The sequence below is a fragment of the Sorex fumeus genome, unplaced genomic scaffold (assembly GCF_029834395.1).
Source record: "Sorex fumeus unplaced genomic scaffold, SorFum_2.1 ptg000044l, whole genome shotgun sequence".
NCBI classification, from domain to species: Eukaryota; Metazoa; Chordata; class Mammalia; order Eulipotyphla; family Soricidae; genus Sorex; species Sorex fumeus.
Window position 1 is genome coordinate 56,168,268 of NW_026606101.1, and position 20,932 is coordinate 56,189,199.

The window sequence follows — 20,932 nt, forward strand, 5'->3', positions numbered from 1 at the left end:
AGAGTAAAATAAAATTTGTTGGAAAAAAATTGAAAATAGGATTACTTCATTGTTTATTTCTTTATTAAAGGGTTGGAGCGACAGCACAGAGGGTAGGGTGTTTGCCTTGCACGCGGCTGACCGGGGTTCGATTCCTCCATCCCTCTCAGAGAGCCTGGCAAGCTATCGAGAGTATCCCACCTGCATGGCAGAGCCTGGCAAACTCCCCATGGCATATTCGATATGCCAAAAACAGTAACAGCAAGTCTCACAATGGAGACATTACTGGTGCCTGCTTGAGCAAATCGAAGGGAGGACAGTGCTACAGTGCAGTGCTATTAAAGAAATAATACACACACACATATCTATTTATATTATTCCCTACAAGCTATGTTCTGAGTGGACAGAGATAGAGAACAAATAAGGTAAAATGGATAAAATATAAAGTAAAAATAAAGGCCCTCCCGTTGATCATCGATTTGCTCGAGCGGTCCCAGTAACGTCTCCATTGGAGACTTTGTTGTTACTGTGTTTGGCATATCGAATACGTCGCGGGTAGCTTGCTGGGCTCTCCGAGAGGGGCGGAGGAATCGAACTCGGGTCTGCCATGTTGGCTGCGTGCACGGCAGACGCCCTACCCGCTGTGCTATCGCTCCAATCATATAAGTAGGGAGTTATATGGTGATAGTGCCATAAAATGTAGAGCCGAAGCATGTAGGGGATTTCAGTTTCAGGCTTCATGTGTAAAGAGAGGTTATGGAAAGACCTAGCCCCCTCTTCTCAGTGGTGAGCTTTCATCTTGACTTGATGGATACAAGGGATGAGCCAGGTTGACACACCTGCAGGAAGAAAGGTTCAACCAGAAACAACAGTGACTGCAAAGGCCCTGAGGCAGGAGTACACTGGGTGTGTTCTAGGAACAGTAAGGAAGCAAGTGCCACTGGGGTTGACTCAGAAAGTGGTTAGGAAGTAAGAGCAGAGAGGTAACTGACTCAGATTCCTTGTGCCATTCTCACGAAACAGCAAGTGAGATGGAAAACCAGTGAAAGATTTTGAGGCAACAAGGGATCATATATGACTTATGTTTTGTTTGTTTGTTTGCTTGTTTGTTTTTTAATAGAATGCTTTCTGGTTGTGAATGCAACACATAAGGTCAAAGGTTGGAACAAGAAAAGAAGAGAGATGACAAGTTTAATTGTTCAGCGAAGAGGCCACACTGGAACCAGAGTCCAGAGTGGAAGAGGCAGAAAGACAGCTCTGTGGAATGCAGGGAAGGTGGACTATTCACTCTACAATTAGGACTGTGAGAAGGGTCATGGAAGGGGAATGAAGGGTGGAGCTGGACAACTCAGCCGGGGGATGAAACATAGCCCGAGGCTGGAGTGGGTCAGGCAAGACTTCCTATGGGAAGAAAAAAGCTGACTCATGATGTAGGTAACTCTCCAGCTTCTCTCCGGGACTATACTGATTTGAATATCTCACAATTCCAGTCAAACCAAGATACTTTGCTGCCTTACTGTAGGAGTTTCCTGAAAAAGTGGTGGTGTGGTGAGGAGTAAAGGGAAGGAAAATGGAACTGTGTAGAGCAGAGGAAGGAGACAAATGGTCCTGAGTGTATAATTCTATAAGCCATAAAAACATAAGATTCGGGTGGCCAGAAAGATGGTGCAGTGGTTAGTGTGCTTCTTGCACACAGCCGATCCAGATCTGATCCCAGTGCCACATTAAGGTCACCTAAGAGCCAAGAGTAAGTCCTGAGAACTGCTGGGTGCAGCCCAAAAGTACAGGAGCAGGGCACTTAAGAATTAGTTTTGATGTCAGTGAAAAGGTCTGGGCAAGACATAGTAACATTCAGCAGTTGACCTTTTGATGTCATCTCAGTTTTCTTATATATGAAAGAACAACTAAAGAATAAAAATAAGAGGATCGGGGAGATTGCTCAGAGGTATATGTCTTACTTGCACACTGATCTTCATGTTCGTGGACCCCACGGGTAGCTTTTATGAAGTGGGGAGGAGAAAGATGGTCACTTTCTCCTCATCTGCCTCTGCCACCCAGGACCCAGTGTTACTGGGCTCCTGTCTCACCTCGCAGAAAAGAATTCCAGGAGTAGATGAGCAGTGAAGTGAAACAGATTTTATCTGGAGGTTTTGAAAGGGAGGAAGAAGAGAAAGTGAGAGAGAGTGGAGAGTAATGTGCTCAAGAGAGAACTTGGGCTTCTCTAAGTGTGGAGAGGGCCCCACACACATCCCAGCATTAGACATGAAAGAATGAAAATACACATCTCAAGAGGGGAGATGTGGGTGACGCATGTGCTAGGCTCTGTGGACTTGGGCAGCACATGAACTTGGGCAGCATATGCATGCACTCCCTTTGGGCGTGCACTCCCATTTGGGGCTTCGACCTAGATAAGAGTCTTTTGCTAAGTGGGTAGAATTGGATGTGGTCTTTGAAACTCTTTTATTTTTTTTTCTTTTTTTTGACTTTTGAGTCACACCCTGCGATGCTCAAGGTTACTCCTGGCTCTGCACTCAGGAATCACTTCTGGTGGTGCTCAGGGGATCATATGGGCTGCTGGGAATTGAACCTGGGTCAGCTGCGTGCAAAGGCAAATGCCCTACCCGCTGTGCTATTGCTCCAGCCCCCTAAACTCCTTTTCTTGAACTTTGGTTATGCTGAATCTTCTCTGGGCTGAATCACTAAAGTTAATCGGATTAAGGAAGAGGTCTGAGAGTAATAAGGGGTTTCCTTCATGGGGAGGGGTCCAATATCCTCAGGGTTCACTGCTGAATGTCTTAGGTCTTGCTTTCTGTATCCACAATGTGTGTCAGCCTTAGAATTTTCCTTCCCAAAAATTTCTTTGACCTAGGTTTCATTGCTGATGGCCTTTTCCTGTCTTCCTGCCTACAACATATTCCCTTGTGGGGCCCACTGAGATCAATCTGAATTTGATCCTCAGCATATCCCCTCACTCTGCAATGTCAGAGCCTGGGGCACTGGTATCCCTAGTGTTGAACCATCCAGTCCAGTCCTCTGGGTATTCAGAGAAGAGGCCCTACCCACCTTAGTGTTGCTCAGAAACTTTCCTCTGAAAAACAAACAAGCCACAACACAAACCCCTAACATTTATTGATTTTAGATGAAAAGCAGGCACATTTTTAAAAGAAAGAACTGGAAGTAAGTTTACATACAAAAGTTCCAGTTGAAAGTTCAGTTGGTATTTGGAAGACTTGGGTTCTAGAAAGACCAAATTCCAGATGCATCCAGGTTCCTCCACTCCCCTACATTCCTTGGGTGCTTCTCTCAGCCACCAAGTCCTTATTTCTCTTTGCTTCCCAAAGTCTTCCCCTTTTCTGTGTTTTGTGGTGACTAGCCCCAATTCAGCTGTTCCACCTTGTGCCTTTGTGGTATCTTGGGGCTGAGGGCTAAGGGTAGGTGAATACTGAGTCTCGACCTCCCTGGATGCAGGCAGTAAAGGAGGCAGGTTGTCTGCACAGGACTATAAAGCAGCCATTCTCAAATCAGCCTGCTTTGTTTCATTTCTCTGTGCCAGCAATTACCAACATGATAAAAATCTCCCTACTGGAGCAGACCACTCCCATGGCTTCCCCACCCCTGCCCTAACCTCTATAATATTTACTTCATTGGTCTTCCTGATTCATATCCTTTGCATAGAATCCCTCCAGAGCCAACTTTTCTAGGCAACTGCAGTGTGTAACCACCTCTTTCTAGCTTACCAAACCTCAGAATCCTTCCTGAGGTTTACAGGCTTGAGCCCAGCACCGCAATCTGGTAGCTGGTCAAGCCCTCAGAAACCCAAAGCCATCCTGACAGCTGAAACCTCATACTCTGCAGCCCCAGCCCCATGGCTAGGAAGATCTCTTTCAAGGGTCATGGTTTCCTGTTGCATCCACAGAGAGGAAAACTAGTTTTGGATCCCAGGTTTACCAGAGACAGCTAGTGAGACCTTAAACAAGTCATTTTCCCTCCCAGGACCTTAATTTTCTCATTAATCAAATTAGGATAATAATACCTGTAGAGCTGAAGTCACAGGCTTATAGCAAAGGCCAAATGAGATCATGGTTGTGAAAACAATCCACCTACGTGAGCCACGATAATTATTATACATGATAGAGGTGAGATTCGCAGAACAGTTGTTGCCATGGTTACCATGCTGAGGTTCATGGCAATGCACGAGTCTGCTTTTGCTGTCAATTCATTTGCCCCACTCGTCTTTGCCATCATTCAAAGAACTGGTCTAGATTAACTGCCTCATTTTTTCCCCCCTGAGCTATTTAAGCGTATGCTGAGCACTGCACTCTTAAATATACCAAAACCCCAAAACTCTTAAAACAGGGGTTTGGGGAAATAGCTCAAGTAGTAAAAGACATGCTTATCGTGTGTGAGGCCCTGGATTTTATCTCTGGCACCATATATGCTTCCCCAACACCATCAGTTGTGTATAACTTGGCCTGGCACTGAGTTACCAGATTTACATGACCAGGACCAGTCTGAGCATTATGTGGAGTGTCCCCTGGGATTGTTAAGCACTGCTAAGGGTGGCCACAATAAACTAAAAGTGTCTCTAAAACATATTCTTTGAGTTTATCTAGCTATCACACTTGTCATCTTTTATTATTCAAAATCTTCCCACCTGGGCTATAAAGTAGCATCACTTACTTTTGCTTAACATCATTATAATGCTGAATACATACCAGATTCTAAATCAAGACTTGTCAAAATGCATAAGTGGGTGAATGAATGAATGAATGTATGCCTAGAGATGTTTTTGCTTTTGCCCCTTAAACAAAATATGGTGCTAGTGCCCTCTGCTGCTAAGCAATGGCTGTGTTTTCTACACAATAGAAAGGCAAGTCAGAGAATGCTTAGAAAACAGAATAAATATTGTTGTCTTCCTCTTTTGGATCAGAGAGATGAGGCAAAGTCACTGAAGTATACTGGAATAGGACGTTCAGGGAATGGTAAGGATAAGGTTGCTGCAGAAAAAATGTTTTCTAGACTGGTGACTGGCAGCCAGTTTGAAATCATTGTTGCACATGTTTCTCTCCTTTTCTAGTCTTAGAATGAATATTGTTATTTTTATGGTCAGATATGACCATTCAAATGTATTTAATTAAATATTAATATTGAAGATTCCAATATACTCCTTGGGATAATGCAGCAACAAAATGTGAAGAGTGGGAAAGCATTGCAGAGAAATCATAATTTGGTCTGCTTTCCTCCTTTTCAGGTGTTCTGGTGGGAAAAAAAATTAACAATTACCTTTAAATTATTACTATGTTCTCAGAATTATTTTTCTGTTATCTCAAATTTCACAATAATTCACTGGCTACACATTACTAGCATCATGTAGAGTAATATATTGAAAACTAAGATAGGATATCAGAGACCTAGGAAAAGGCAGAAAGTAATTCCAAGTCCAGGGATCACAAAGCATCCTCTCTTCTTTCTTGTTCTACATTCACTTCAGGATGGTAAGAGATTTGGGTTCAACACCATTGCTCACTGGTCACTTTTTGCAGCAAATTAACGTAAATCACATTTCTTTCAAAGCCTCAGTTTCCTCAATTCGAAAATAAGAGTTATAGAAATAGACACTCTGTACTTCTCTTTCCAATGCTGAGTCTGCTAGTTTGAATGGCCTTCATTTGCTGAACTGGAAGTCCAGTTTTACTGTGATTATTTCTCCCTTTAGTTCCCATCCCAGAGTCTCCTGCCCCCACACTTGGCTGTCCTCACTCAGGCCCCTTGGAGAAGAGCGGGTTGAGTTTCTCTTCCCGCCCCAAGCAGAGCCCCGGCAGCCGAAGACCTCCAGACCCGGCGACAGCCATGCTGAGACCACTATCCACATGTCCGGACAAGCCTCATGCATGAAGGAACCAGCAGAGGAACCCAGGCATGCAGATCCTGGGTCTGAGATCTCCAAGCCTGCTCAGATCAGGACTGGGCCTTCTCCACCCAGATCCCCCATCTTCCAGTAGGTAAACATTACACCCACCAGCTGCTGCCAGTGCCAGGTGGTCCCATCAACGGCCAACACCCAGAGACTATAAAACCCAGCTCCCGTAAGAGCATCTTATTATCTCGTTTTTACTTTGGAGAACCCGGCAGACTACCAAAAGTATCCTGTCCACACAGCAGAATCTGGCAAACTTACCGTGTTATACTCAATATGCCAAATACCAGTAACAACGATAGGTCTCATTCTCCTAGCCCTGGAAGAGTATTGAATATGGCTCTTTTAAAATCTCAGGGCTAGGAAGGAGACGTTACTGGTGCCTGCTCAAGGCAATTGACGAAGAACAGGATGATCATGATTGTGATCAGTTCCCATCCCAAATTCCCTCTTCCTAGGTCCAAATTGATCATACAGCTTAGAGGGTGTTTGTCTTGCACATGGCTGACCAGGGTTTAATCTCTTGTATCTTGTATCCCATATGGTCCCCTTTGCATCACTAACAGTAATTCCTGAGTGCAGAGCCAGTAGTAACCCCTAAGCACCACCTGGTATGATGCAAAAAGGAAAAAAAAAAAAGGATGGAAAGAAAGAAAAAAAAGGAAAAAGAAATCCCTCTTCCCATCTAACCATCTCAGGGTAGTTTCATCTTGAAGTCAGGTAAACTGTGACCTAAGGCACTTAATGTTGAGTGTTGACGGCTACTCAGATATCTTGCTATTTAAGGTTACACAATGTTCTGCATATAAATGATGCATTTCCCTCCAGAGTTCAAACTAAAATGTGTATTCTAAGCTGATTCTGTAGACAGAACAGTTTTACGTTTTCAGAATGCCAACAAATGTGTCACATTTGACATATTTGAAAATCAGTTGTTAGGCAGTGTCTGGGTGGGTAATGTGTCCCTGAGTGACAGACACGCATCCAGAGAGTTGAGTCCCCAGGCGCCGTATCCACACATGGCGTTGAGCCTTTGAAGTGGCTCGCTGATGCTTTAAAGCAAACTTTGTAGTGCAGTAAGCAACATCTGATGTACTTTCACTACCCAGATAGACAAAAATCACTATTTAGAAATCAAACCTCTGGAAGAAAAATTCTTACCCTGTGCTCTGCTCTGTGGCCTGGAAGTTCAGAGAAGGTGCAGAGTGCACCTCAGGAGGGGAGCAGATGTTTGAACAGAGCCTTCCTCTGAGCAGAGGGAGCAAAAACCAGCTTGCTGAAGGCAAGGCGTCTTTCTTAATTTACAGTGGGGCATGGATGAGAGTGGAGGGCTTGGGTTTGAGAGGCTCAGAGGAATCCATCCTACCTCCTAACTATTCATAGAACATTGTTAGGGTTTGGGATGCCATTTGACAGCAGGTCACGTGCCTTCCCTGTGTGAGGCTCTGGGTTTCATCCTTGGCACTATCAAAAGCTAAATAAACTTTTAAATATTTATTTTCTTTGTAATTTAGGTAACTTTTGTACAGTTATAAAACTAGGGCCAGAGGACTATTACAATAATTAGGGCACTTGCTTTGCAGGTGCCTGACCTGGATCTGACCCTTGGGATCCTTTATGATTCCCCAAGCCACACCAGGAGTGAAGCCTGAGTACAGTGCTAGGAACAAGGCCTGAGTACACTGGACATGGCCCTAAAACAAATAAACAAACAGAACCCATTACAGCATTGTTAAAATACTATTTATGTTTTTGCTGTACAAATCACCTTCACCCGCAAACTGTCTTTGTCCTTTCACTTGGTAATTTCAGGTTTGTATTCAATGGTCAAAGTTTTATGCTTGGAAAAATAAGATCATCTGATTTCTGTTTCTCTCTGATATATTCACTTCACATGATGCACTCTAGTTTCATCAAAGCTGCAGTTAACTGTAAGATTTTATGCACCTTTTCTTATAGCTACATAATATTCCATTGCATATATATACATATATATACACATAAATATGTACCTGAATGTGTGTTTGTGTGTATGTATATTATATGTGTGTGATGACTTCTTTACCCACTCATCTTTCATAGGACATTAAGGTTATTCTCCTATGCTAGCTACTCTTGAATTTTGCACTGCAAGGAAGATTGGTAAGAGTATGTATATTTGAGTTAAAGCTTTCTTGTTTGTGGGATTAATGCCATGAAGTTGATTTACAGAGTCATATATAGAAACTCTTCTCATAATTTTAGAGAAGTTCTCATACTATTTTTCATAAAAACTGCACCTCTGTAGAACCACCATGAATGAGGGTTCTTTTTCACCTGTCATATATTGAAAAAAATGTTTTCACTAATAAGAAAAAATAAAGATCAGTACTGTAAAAATATTCTTAGAAAGTACAACTGCTTGCATTTTACTTGGTAACTAACATTAGTGTTCAATGTTCCTAGTTTATGTGAAAATACCACTGACTAGAATAAAGGAAAATGGAAATTGTCCAGAATTGGATTCTGGGTAGCTAAAAGAGGTCCCACAATGCATTAATGCTGGTTCTTCACTTGATACTAAGTAGTTAGGTATGGAATGGATTGCAAATTAAGACTACTCAAATCTCAATGAACTAAAAAGGAAAAGTTACACCTTTATCTTGGCAACCAGTGGGGAAAGTCCTAAGCAGCCGTTATATAATTACTAATATTAACTTCAAAGAAGAATAATTCTTGTTCATATTATCATGTAGTGAAAACTTGTCCTAAAACTCTGAACTTCAAATACAACAAAAATACTGGTGTCTGTTCAGCAAATGATGCTAAACACTAAAATATTATCAGAAACCAGGATATTATTCTGCTGACCAGAAGTCTTGAAACTGGCTTATGGGCCTCAGGAACTCTAAAATTTATTCTAATTCACAGTAGTCTTATTGCCAAAGACTCTCCAAGATATTTACAAAGCTTAAATAACCAAATACAGATAACAGAGAACAGTCACTAAAAACTTAAATTGGACAATTTTCCTAGATGTGTCCGATCCAGGCCTTAGATTTGAACTGAGACAAATTTATCCATTGGCTCCTCTTAGCTCCTGTTGAAGTTGGTTGGTTCTGATGATTCTGTGTTATAGATACCCTGTTCCTGCTAGGGACCAAAATACATGCGCTTGATCAAACACTGTCTTTCTGGTTTACTTGCCACGGTTGGTTTCTTTCCAAGTGCTTTAGGCCAGACAACATACGTGAGGTCTGGAACAATCTGATTATCCCCTTTTCTGAGATAATAACATAAAGATTTGAGTAAGTAGACTGGCTCATGGGCATATGGAGCAAAGGTTTCTTAGTCACACAGGTAGAGGGCGACGCTGTTGGAAGATTTCCTTAAGATCTTAACCCACTGAATGGGGGGGGGCTCACTGTAGCTTTTCTCCTCTGCCCTTCTTTCCAGATGGAGCATGGTTCTTGACATATTTACTCCACCCACTTAAATACACCTCCTCACAGGGGAGTAAACTAAAATGTGCTTTTTAACTAGCATTTACTTGGATTTTCACAGCATTCATTAGAGTACTTTCCCAGGGCTAGCTCTAGTAAAGATCTCACTCTACCACACTCCCAGCATGCGAACCTCTCATATGAACACTCCAGTTTTCTTTGAAAGCTTGAGGCTTTAAGGCAAAGGGATAAGCAGTTCAAACTCAACACTCCTTTGTGGAGGAGAGAGACGTGGGGCCTCATTTCTGCTGACTGTTGACAATACAAGCACATAAGACCCAGTGCTACCTTCTGTGTCAATTTCTCTGTATCCCCAGCCATTTCCTTCCTGACATCATGTGACTTATACTTTACCTGTATATCTCAAACCCTTCTGTAATGACACTTTGTACATCTTTCATTTCTTTGCATCTTTTTTTCTATTTTGATGTTTTTAAAGGAAAGATGCAATTTTACTAATCTTTGAAAAACTCTATATACCCACAACGAAAGAGTCACTCAAAAATTCATCAGAGAAATGGATCATATTACACAACCAAAGCTATATTATAGCACAATCTCTGTGACTACTCATCTTCCTTGTTTACAAAGTGAAGATTTCACTAATGTGTCTCTCAAGATAATTGTGTAGTTTTGAGTGATTTCCAAGGGCCTCAAGACCATAAACTATGCTTTATAGATGCCAACGATGATTATAACTCTTTGAAATAATGGAATATGTGATTTACAAGTGGAAAAAGATGAGGTACAGCAGAAAATATTTCTTGTCTCAATTTTGATTCCCACCCATCATCAGATAGTAATTCAGAAGTCAAAGCTCTAAATTGAGAGGAAGGAAGAAGGTGTAACTAGAATCTAGATAGACTTAGCTGCTAGGTTTGTGCATTTTCAGAGTGTGTGCTATTACACTACCACCAGGATGGAAAATCTCTAAATTGGGTAAGTGGGTCAGGGACAGAGCTTCCAGATAGATGGACAATCCCCAATTAACTGGAGAAGTGAAGACTCACTTGTGAAGATGACAATTTGGGACATGTATGGTTCAGGTGGAGAAGCTGACAAACTGTTCAATCATTGACCTCCCCTGCAGTGATCTTCCAGAGAAGTGGAGAATAAAACAGTCGGCTCACCTTTTATTCACTTCTATCCCCAGTGTATCATGGAGGTAGTCAAAGAGTTGTGTTGTACATCAAATATATGGAACACTCAGATTTTCCTCCCTGGTAATGTGTGTTACGGAAAATAAAAAGGCAGGAACATCATGTTTGGTTGTTTTTCTTGTGGGCCCTTAGCAAAATATTTGGAGGCAGAGGTGACTCACTAACGCAACTCTTCATATGACAGATGCCATTGGACAGCAAGCCAGGATTGATGATCAGATTGTTCCAGACCTGATGTTGGCTGGCCTCCGGAGGTCAGCACTGAGTGGAGAGATCAGACTGATGTACAGGGGAGGTTAGGGAGGAGGAGGGAAGGGAGAAGCTCTGAAAGAATGAGTCTGCAGCCCCAGCCCAACAGTGAGCTCAAAGAGTTGATGTTACTTGTCTTAATGCGTTTGAAGAAATCAAAAACCCTCTCCAAAATGAAAAGCGCCCTTATTTATGTCTTATGTTGGAAACATGGAATTAACTGGAAGTAGAGGATTTGCGGGTGGGCTGTGGAACTGTCTATGTGGGGAGGTCACTTCACATCATAGGCTTTTTGGCAGGAGGTAAAGAGGTATTGTAACTGTGGGCTCATTCTAGCTTGTGGTTTGGAGTTTTCTGCCAAATGGCTCCTGTTTCCACAAAGAGTTGTGGATGTGGGAACAGTTCAGTTTTTCCCAGTTCTCAGCCATACTATTGTCAGTCACCTCAGACTATTTAATTCTTTGGCGTAAGGCGCTAGTGAGGTGGCTCCCATTACCTCCCTTCTTGACGTCAATGAGGGAGTTATTCCCTGTGGCTGTCTTATATGAAATAATTCAGCATTTGTACTTCAATTAAAATTCATAGGTACATATTATTAAATGTTACTGACTCATTTCATGGCTTCTCCTCAGCTGATTAAGTGCCAAAAACGCTATGTACACAGTAATGATGAAGACTGCAGTAGAACTAAAAGTTCCCTTGCAGACAATTTATATGCATGTTCTGTAGAAAGCACCAAGCATTTTCAAGAATATCACTCTGTCTTATGTTTATGTTTTCTCAAAGAGAAATTTCAGTACAAGATTCCTTCTTGCACTGGAGAGAAAGAAGTGTCAGCTCATGATTTCTCCCCGCGCTGGAGGGAGAGAAAGATGACAACTGGCCAGAACTATTTTCTCTTCTCTAAGCTTCATGAAGCAAGGGCCTGGCTCATTGTTTTTGCTCCGAAATGAGGTTGATGTAATTTAATTATGGAGTCCATATCCAATCTATCCCAGAGGAGATAATATGTCTTCACACATCTCTCAGCTGGAAAATAAAAAAATTTCATTCCATAAAACCAAAATTTTCAATTCAAACTTAATATATTAATTTTTATTTAATATATCTGGCATCATGGCCATAGGAGTAAATATTTTTGCTCTTCTCTCCCTTTCTTTTTCAAAGACTGTGTTTCTACTCTAGACATACAACTCCAAGCTGAATGATCTACCCCAGACATACAACTCCAACCTGAATGACCACAGACTCTCAAGTTCCTTCACCAATCTCCATTTACTCTTTGGATAAATGGGCATGAACCAATGTGTGGTCAGAATATCTCCTGTAGTTCCTTGTAGGTGAGCAAACTCATGATAGGGGCAAGTAACAGAAGTAAAAATAAAAGTCCTCTATAACTTTTTTGCTCTGTTTCATTTTGTTTTGCCCAGAGGATAATCATCAAAATAATTTGAAATTTTCCAAAACTATGGGTGCAAAAGAAGGGACTTGAAGTTATGAAAAATAAGAATTTATAGTCTGAAATAACTTCAGAGCAACATAGAAGCTTTCTGGTTAATTGAAATAAAATATCCCTTCTGTGCAAGTGCTGAAAAAAAACACATATTAAAGAAAAAGAACACTATATTTGGATAGAAAAGACACTCCTTCATCTGGTGGTTATCACCTAGTGCTAGAATTTCAGCTCTGAACAAGGCATCGTGACGTAACTCAACTGAGCAGCCCTGACTCTGCTTACTGAAAGTCTGTAACTTCAAATCATCAATTTTCCTCTCTTAGCCTCTGTTTCCTCACCAAGAGAAAGACGAAATTTGAGTAACCCCCTTCAGCAACAACAGCAGCACAATTTCTAATGAATTCTTCAACTTTCTACAGAACCTTCTTCATCCTTCCACACCTTTTAACACACAGACCGTACTTTTCTGACTTGGGTTTCTCAGAAAACATCTGATGACACTTCCTAACTCTCTGAATGAAATTGTGTATGGTTTGATGTGGAGAAGATTGAAAAATTAAACGCTTTAATGTAGACACGATGTCACAGGTATAAAACAACGTACTTAACCTGAAAAACAGGAATCGCTACTCTGTGTAGTCAGAAAATGGCCCAAGATGTGGATCTAACACAAAGACATCAATTGAGGCCTTCACCTACTTTCTTCGGGGCTAAATGGCATAACAGAGCGCCATACCCAGGGTGTCCACTGCACCCAGGAAGCGGAAACTGCTAAAAGCCAACGGTTGTTTACTTGGTTGATGCCTTGTTGCCAGAACACAGAAATTAGATCCAGGCTCATATCCTGCTCTCAGCAAATCTCTGTGCCAGCAAACATGTCTCATGGAGACAACAGAGAAGTCTACCTTTTCAAAGCTCAGGGATTTTCAGCTCTACTGTTGGGTTTATAATTATAAAAGCCCATCTATAACACAAAATCCATCCATTTAGAATGTTTAAAAATGTTGGTCGAGAAGATGTGGTTTAATTTTTGTGATCATTTCTAAAATGAATGAAGTTATTTTTTTCTTTCATGCTTGTCTTTAGAGCAAGAAGAAGAGGGGGAGGACTTTGGGCAACAATTACAACCAATTATGTCATTTTCAAAGAAGAACAGGGAAAGAGAGTAGCTCCAGGTCATATAGCAGGGCATATTTGATGGGTTTGAGATTATAATCTAATGCTCTTTCTGCTCTCTCATGAGGAAAATGCAACCAGAAGGTTCTGTGGAAAACAGATGGCACATAAATCACCATGACTCAATTTTTCAGTCTCAGTGGATTAATGTTCTTGTCATTTACCAAGATACTAAATGGCACAAAGTAAATGGGATTTCTAGAAAATGTTTTCATTTGCTCGTTTACTTACCCACTAATACCTCTGCCTCGCCCCATCATGAGGGCAGGTAGCTCCTCCTGGATAGTGACCCTGAACTGGAACAGCTAGAGCTCCACCCTAAATACCCTTGGGCAGTCTCTTCCTTAAAATTGAGGTCAAGAACCAAGCACTTTTTAGGTTGACCTGTTTGCTAGTTTTCTCTGTTCCTTTAAAAGTAGTGCATGAAAAATCATTGTTAATAGCATTGTAAATCACAGAATCTCAGTTAATAAATGTTTAAAAATAATTGGCATTTTCTGGGCAGTAGAAGTGGCTCAGTAGTAAAGCATCTGCATTGCATGTAAGAGCCCCTGGGTTCCACCTGAAGTGTCCCCAGAGCAACTACCAGTAAAATTAGACCATGGTACATGATCTGTTCCTAAGTTTTCGCCAAAGTTCCAGTGGGAACACGAAACCATTATCTAAAGATAAATGAAAGATTTAGAAAAAAAATGACACATATTACAATAAGGCTCCCTTTATTAAACAAATCAGACACCAGTATGAATCTGTGTGCTGGAGTGCAGCGAGGCAGAATGACAACCAAAATATGTGCAGATGAAAATTTGGAATTATCAGAAATCAATTTTTCAAAGGAAACATTCCTTTTCACCAATCAACCTTATTCTGAGGCAACGTGGCAAGAGCAAGTGCCCTGATTCAGGTGGGATTAATGATTTTCTTCAAAAGTCATGAGAGCAAGCAGACATTCCATTTTAACCCTTAAATTTTTTAGAAGACACAACTTAGGGGGCAGTCTCCCCTGGATATGAGGCAGACAGAGCTTAATTCCAGAGTTGGCTTTTCTCTATCATGAAAATACGAGAGCCCAGAAGTGTGCTGATGGATGGCTGGGTCTTGATTCATGCATTACTCAGGAAAAATGTCCCTGCTCAGAGACTGAGGATCCTTAGTTCAGTGATACATGAAACAGTGTGCACCACATGAGGGATCTTAAGACTCAGATTCAGGGCTCTCCGCACCGTGAGAGAGTTCGGCTCATTGGCATAGAACCAGAAAGTTCTTTGAAGCCCAAATTGCATGCTAACTTTAGAACAGGAAGATGCATGAGAATTAAAGTTTTGCCAAGAATAATGAACTCTTACTTTATCTGCTTGAAAGCTTGTATCTTTAGCTCAGAGAGAGAGAGAGAGAGAGAGAGAGAGAGAGAGAGAGAGAGAGAGAGATCTTTAGAGAAACTGATGTACAGGACATGAAGAACAAACTGCAATGTAAGCATCCTTAGGAACAGAAGGGGGAGCTGGTGACTCACATTAACCTGTTAATTTATACCATGGCTCTGTACAAAAATAGAAAAGTTCTCATAAGTTTAACAATTTAAATAAATATCTGATAGAACATTTGCCCCCCCCCCTCGTTTTTATAGCTCATCTCTGGGGTTGATATTCAGGTCATGCTTTCCTTGCTGCTCTTGATCCAGTATCGCAATCACTTCATCAGCTTGTATCCGCTCCTACACAAAAGGACAATTAAAAATTTCTGTTAAAAAACATAGTAATCATCCCCAGCGGCAGATGCTTCCAAAACACTTCCAGGCGTCCATCTGTACACCGATCAATGCTAGATCTAGTTCAAGAGTAAACTTCATCTTCATCCCTGCCCTAGTGTCTTCTCTCGATTTCCTTATGTACTGAACAATTACTTTACATAATTTCTCTTTGGCAAAGGGCGTTTGGATATTCATGTGCTTACGACTCTGCCTATTGTGTGACTTCACAGGCATCTGCAACTCACTTTTCCCATTCTGTATTCAAATGCAATTCACAATTTTGTTTATACACAGATCTACTCTAATCCTCTTCATAAATTTCTCAGTAACAACACCAAGGCTCACCCATTTTCCCGGACCATGTTTTCCAATACCTGGTAAAATTTATCTAGTCCATGGGTAGCTCAAGGCATAGAGTTCAGCCTGGATAAAACCTTGAGTTTGATCCCCAGCATCGCACATCCCACCCACCCACCTCTGGCTATGAGCCCTTTACAGCCCTGGTTCCCTCATCCCCAGAGCTCTGTTCGGTGTTTAGTGTAGCTCTATTAAAATTAATTCCAATCCTTTCTGTTTCTGCCTCTTGTTTCTGCCCCTCTCTCTCAGTTATGTGACTTTAGCACTAGCTGGAAAATGGGATTTTTTTCATCCAGGTCACTGCTGACAGTTTGGACCAGGTAGATCTTGTTGTTAGGGCTTGTCTTCTCCATTGTTGAGTGTTTAGCAACATCCTGGATTTCTATTTACTACAGAGTCGCAACTCTGCACAAGTTTTGATAACCATAGATGTTACCTGACATTAAAACACGTACTTTAAGGCGACAACACTGCTTTTTCGCTTCCCTCGTCTTAATTGTTGTGGCAACCTCCAAGTCAAATGCTCCATTTCACATCCTTCTCCTGAGAATCGCCACTTCTCTCATATGTTTCTCAACTGTCTGAAAACCGCTCTCCTTGGTATGCTTGGGAGGAGTCACCCGATTCAGACCTAGCTCTCTTCTTCTGGTCCCTGGTCTTCTAATTTTACTTTACACTTCAAACTCACGGTCTATGGATATAGCATGTTCAGGAGAATCCCCTATTTCTAGTATGGTGGCAAAGTCCCTCTTCCCTCTACTACTTCTATTATGTCCCATGCCCTCTCTTACTGCCCCGCCCAGCACATCAATAAGTCAACAGATTTTGTTAATCAACCTGAAAATGGCATGTCACACCTTCTTCATATACTGTTACTTTTCCCTATCTCTGTTCTGTTCAGTCAGGTAGTAAGTAAAGCAATCTTTTCAATGTTTTCTATCCTGTGAATTGCTGGTTCCGGGATGGGAAGGGCAGGGCACATATGACTTCCCACAATTAAAATTGGATTTATCACTTTGTTTGTTTGGTTTGGGGCCACACCTGGCTGAGCTCAGTGCTTACACTTGGCTCTGAGCTCAGTGATCACTCCCAGTAGGCTCAGGGGACCACATCAGGTGCCAGGGATCAAACCATGGTTGGTCATGTGCAAGGTGAGCACTCTACACGCTGTACTATATCTCTGGCCTGGGATTTATCTTTCTTAACACATTGTTTCACCTCGTCTCCTGTTTTTTCCTTTTAGACCACTTTCCTTCTCATATACCAAGCATCATATACTCTGGTTTACTTTGTTCCTTGACTGCTCTGAGCTCCCTCTTATCTATGGGATTTTGCAGTTTGTTCACTATGTAGGACGTTTTCCCCAGCTCCTAAATCACAGCTTCTTGTCATTAAGTTCACATGCCACTCCAAAAAGTCACACAATTTTCCAGTCCCACCCTTTTTCTCTCACATGGTTTACCTTGTTTTCTTTTCTACACATAGTTGTTTTAATTCTTTTTCCCACTTAAGTAACATTGGCTCACAAGACTGTGTATGGCTGGGTCAGGGCTACTAGGTGCTTGCCTTGCACTCAGCTGATTGGAGTTCAGTCCCCCAAACCTTGTATAAGCCCCTGAGCCCGCAAGGAATAATCCCTGATCACAGAACTAGGTATAAACCCTGAATGTATCTGGGCATGGCTCCCAAACTAAAAATCTAAGAAACCAACCAACAAAATTGTATCTTGTCATTAGGTAGTTTCTAGTACTTCATTGTTAAATTAGGTTCACAGAAACTTTGTTGGAGATCTTTGCAACTATGTTCATCAGTGACATTAGTCTATGTACTTTGGGGAGGGGGTACTCTTGTCTGATTTTGATGTTAACATAATATTTCCTTTAATACAATATAATTTTAAGAATCCCCTTGCTTTATTTTTAAGAGCTTGAGGGGATGGGTATTTGGTCATCTCAGTTTTCTCCTCCTCCTCCTCCTCCTTCTCCTCCTCCTCCTCCTCCTTCTCCTCCTCCTCCTCCTCCTTCTCCTCCTCCTCCTCTCCTTTTTTTTGCAGGTGAATCTAACTAAAGCATTATCAATTTTATGTCCTTGTGAATAATCAGTTCTTGTATTCATTGATTTTTCATTTGTTTGTTGTGTGGGTGCATCTGGCTGAGCTCAATATTTTCTTCTGACTCTATACTAAAGGATTACTTCTTGTGGTATTCGGGAAACCAATTTTGGTGCTGGGGATCAAATCAGGTCGGCAGCATGCATGCAAGGGCACTGCTTGTTGTACTATATCTCTGGCTCTGATGTTCTGAATTTAAAAATAAAGATTATTTTGCTTATTTGCTCTTAAATTTTTATAATCACAATACCTTCTACTGATTTTAGTTTTTTTTTCCTATTTAGATTGTGAAAATGGATTGGTATTTAAACTTTTTGATGTTTTCTGATTTCAGTCTGTATTACTAAGCACTTTCCTTTTAGTTCCTCATTTGTTATGCCCCACAAATCCTAATCTGATGTTGCCTTCATGTTAATCTGTATCCTGGATTTATTTCTTTCATTTTCTCCTTTTATTTTCTTGCTGTCCCGATAACTATTTTGCAGTATGTTGTTTAGGCTCAGATATTTGAGTTTTTCCCCAGCTTTCTTTTTGTTCTAGATTTGTACCATTGTGATCTGAAAATACACTTGAGAAGATCTATTTTTCCATGAATTTAAGGACACTTTTTTTTATCTCCAACATAGAGTCTTTTATCAAGACTGTTTCATGTATATTTCAGAAGAATATGTATTGGACTTTTGGTCAAACACAGGGAAGAGAACCCTGTAAATGGCTGCAAGTTCTTCTCGCTTAGCTCCTCATTTAAAACTGTTTTTACTTAATAATTCTCTCTCTGCTTAACATTCAATTGGTAAGAGCAGGTCGTTCAAGTCCTCTACTATTACAGCATTATTGTTGATGTCACTATTCAGGATCTTTAATTGTTACTTAACTTATTTTAATGCTCTTCATTTGGTGCACATGTTCATGATTTTTAAATCCTCCTGATCCTTTAATTACTATATAATGCCTATCCCTTTCTCCTTTTACCTTTAAAATTTATTTTTTTCAGCATGCTGGGGATGAAATCCAGAGCATCATACACATGCAGTATGCATTCAACAACTGAACTTCACCCTCAACTTCTGTTACTCATTTTAGTTTGATGCAAATTTTAACTTGTTTTAAGTATGTCTGTCCTTGTCCTTTCCTTAGACTACTATATGCTTGTATATTTTCCAATCTTTTAGTTTAAACTTATCTTTATCACCAAAGTTTAAGTGGGCCTTCTGAAACAGCAAACAGTTCGGTTTTTCTGTTTGTTTGTTTGTTTTTCTGATCCATCCCATCATTCTTTACCTTTTTGATTGGTTAGGTCAATACCACTTTGTGGTCTATAATAATTTATTACCATTTTCTGATGTAGATTTTGAGTGTTATTACAGTCTGTATCTTTTTTTATTTGTTTTTGTTTTTCATTATGTTCTCTTGTTCCTTGACATCTTTCTTTTGAGTAGTGATTTTTTTGGGGGGGGGGTTATTATTTGTCTTTATTTTTTTGTTCCAAAGTATTTATGATTCAAGGTTACCGTGAGGTTCTAAATTTAGAGCTAATTTTAAATTGAAAGCTGACAAATCTCAAGTCTGTTATGAGTCCCTGTTACTACTTTTTTATCTCCCACATTTTTTATGTTTTGTTTTTACTTCAGATAGCTTCCAAATAGACTTGAATTCCATTTTAAAATAAGTATCCTTAGTATTGCTGGCAGCAGTGGTTTAGAATTCTCTAATGGTTATTTGGCTAAAAAGCTTTTCAATAAGTCTTTCAAAGACGAGTGGTACCTTAGTTGGATAGAGTATTATTGATTCAAGAAATACTCTATTTGTCACTCTGTTCTAGTCTATAGAGATTCAGTGAGTGCAATCTGCTAATAGTCTAAGTGGGAATCCTTATATATACTTCTTTGTTTTTTATATTATTAGAATTTTCTCTTTAATTTTGACTTTTGTCATTTTAAATATACCGGATCTTGGTGTGCATGTCTTTTGGTATATTTATTTATTTTTCAGGAACTGTTTGCATTTCTTAGATTGAAATGTCTGCTTTTCCCCCTCCAGTTTGGGGAAGTTCTCAACTTTTATCCTTTTAAATAATAGTTCTACCCCTCTTTCTCTTTCCCTTTTGGGATCTCCAGGATGTGAATTATTTATCTTAATATTGTGGCACAGTTTACTTATCCTCCTAAAAATACTTTTATTTGATATTTGAGCTTACTGATTTCTTTATTGCCTTCTTCCACTTTTCTGTTGAACCTGCTTACTGTATTTTTATTATTGTTCTTATTCAGCTACTGTGTTCTTCAGCTCTATGATATTGGTTTCAATTTTTCCCATACTTTCTCTATGTTTGTTGAAGTTCTACACCATACAGATCCTCATTTCATTGAGCATCATTATGGTGATTGCGTTGAAGGACTCTCCTGGCATTTCACATAGCTCTATTGTATGAGTGTTTCCATCCAAAGTTTTGTCTTGGCCCATCAGTGGGGATGAGCTCCTCTTCCTCTGTTGTTCATCAAGACTGGTGCTCTGTTAGAGACCGGGCAATGACCAGGGTTTTGTGGTCACACAGGGCGAGGCAGCAGTGGGTCTCAGTGCAAGTACCTGGTAAGAGGTGTGGTATTTAACATTGAATGGACCTGGGTCGTGTCCAGGTGTTTGTGGTCACAAGTGTCTGGCGACAGCTATAAAACTGACGTAACAAGTGCCTGACAGAAGCTGTGTTGCTGAAATCACATGGACTGGGACACATGGTCCACAGCTGGGGAAGTGAGATTCCACGGGCCTGTATGCATCTGCAGAGTCATTGTGGCAATTGCTAAGCAGTAGCTTGGTGGTAGAGTGACATGGGCCTGCATGGTGCACACACCTTTTGTTTGTCATTTTTCCTTCACATAAGTTACTAAATATTACTATGTGAGGTGGTAACATCAGCTTACATCCTTACCACAAACAGCAGATGAGGGTTTTCTGGTTGTTTCCTAAACTTGCATGCCTTTGTGGTTCTTTGAGTTTTTACTTTCTCATACTTTTGGGGAGTGAGAACAGAACCACTATTTGTTGGTGTTTAGCTACCTTTGGATGTTTTATTCCCTGAGTAGCTTTCCCTTTCCAGGTCTTCTCTTTTTCTAATCCTTTGGCTAGGAAGAATCACTTTCTGTGGGTCTTTTAAAATCTGTCTACAAAAAAAAATATATTGGCATTTCTAGGTCAAAAGTTTATCACCCAATTAAAAATTCTAGTCAAAAAGAAAACTTCAGGAGTACACTTCCATTAGATTCATTAGGTGGGGTGTCTCTTGCTACTCCTTTCCT

The 20,932-nt window shown here is 40.6% G+C and overlaps 1 protein-coding gene across 1 annotated transcript in view; it reads right to left on the reverse strand.

The window, feature by feature from the left end:
- Positions 1-14,127: 14,127 nt before the first annotated feature.
- The window catches only part of P3H2 (prolyl 3-hydroxylase 2), a 194,945-nt gene continuing 188,140 nt past the window's right edge, over positions 14,128-20,932 (reverse strand). Inside the window, exon 15 of the mRNA XM_056121651.1 lies at positions 14,128-15,133. Within this exon, the coding sequence (XP_055977626.1) occupies positions 15,041-15,133 (93 nt within the window). The 3' untranslated portion in view covers positions 14,128-15,040. The remainder of the gene's footprint in view (positions 15,134-20,932) is intronic.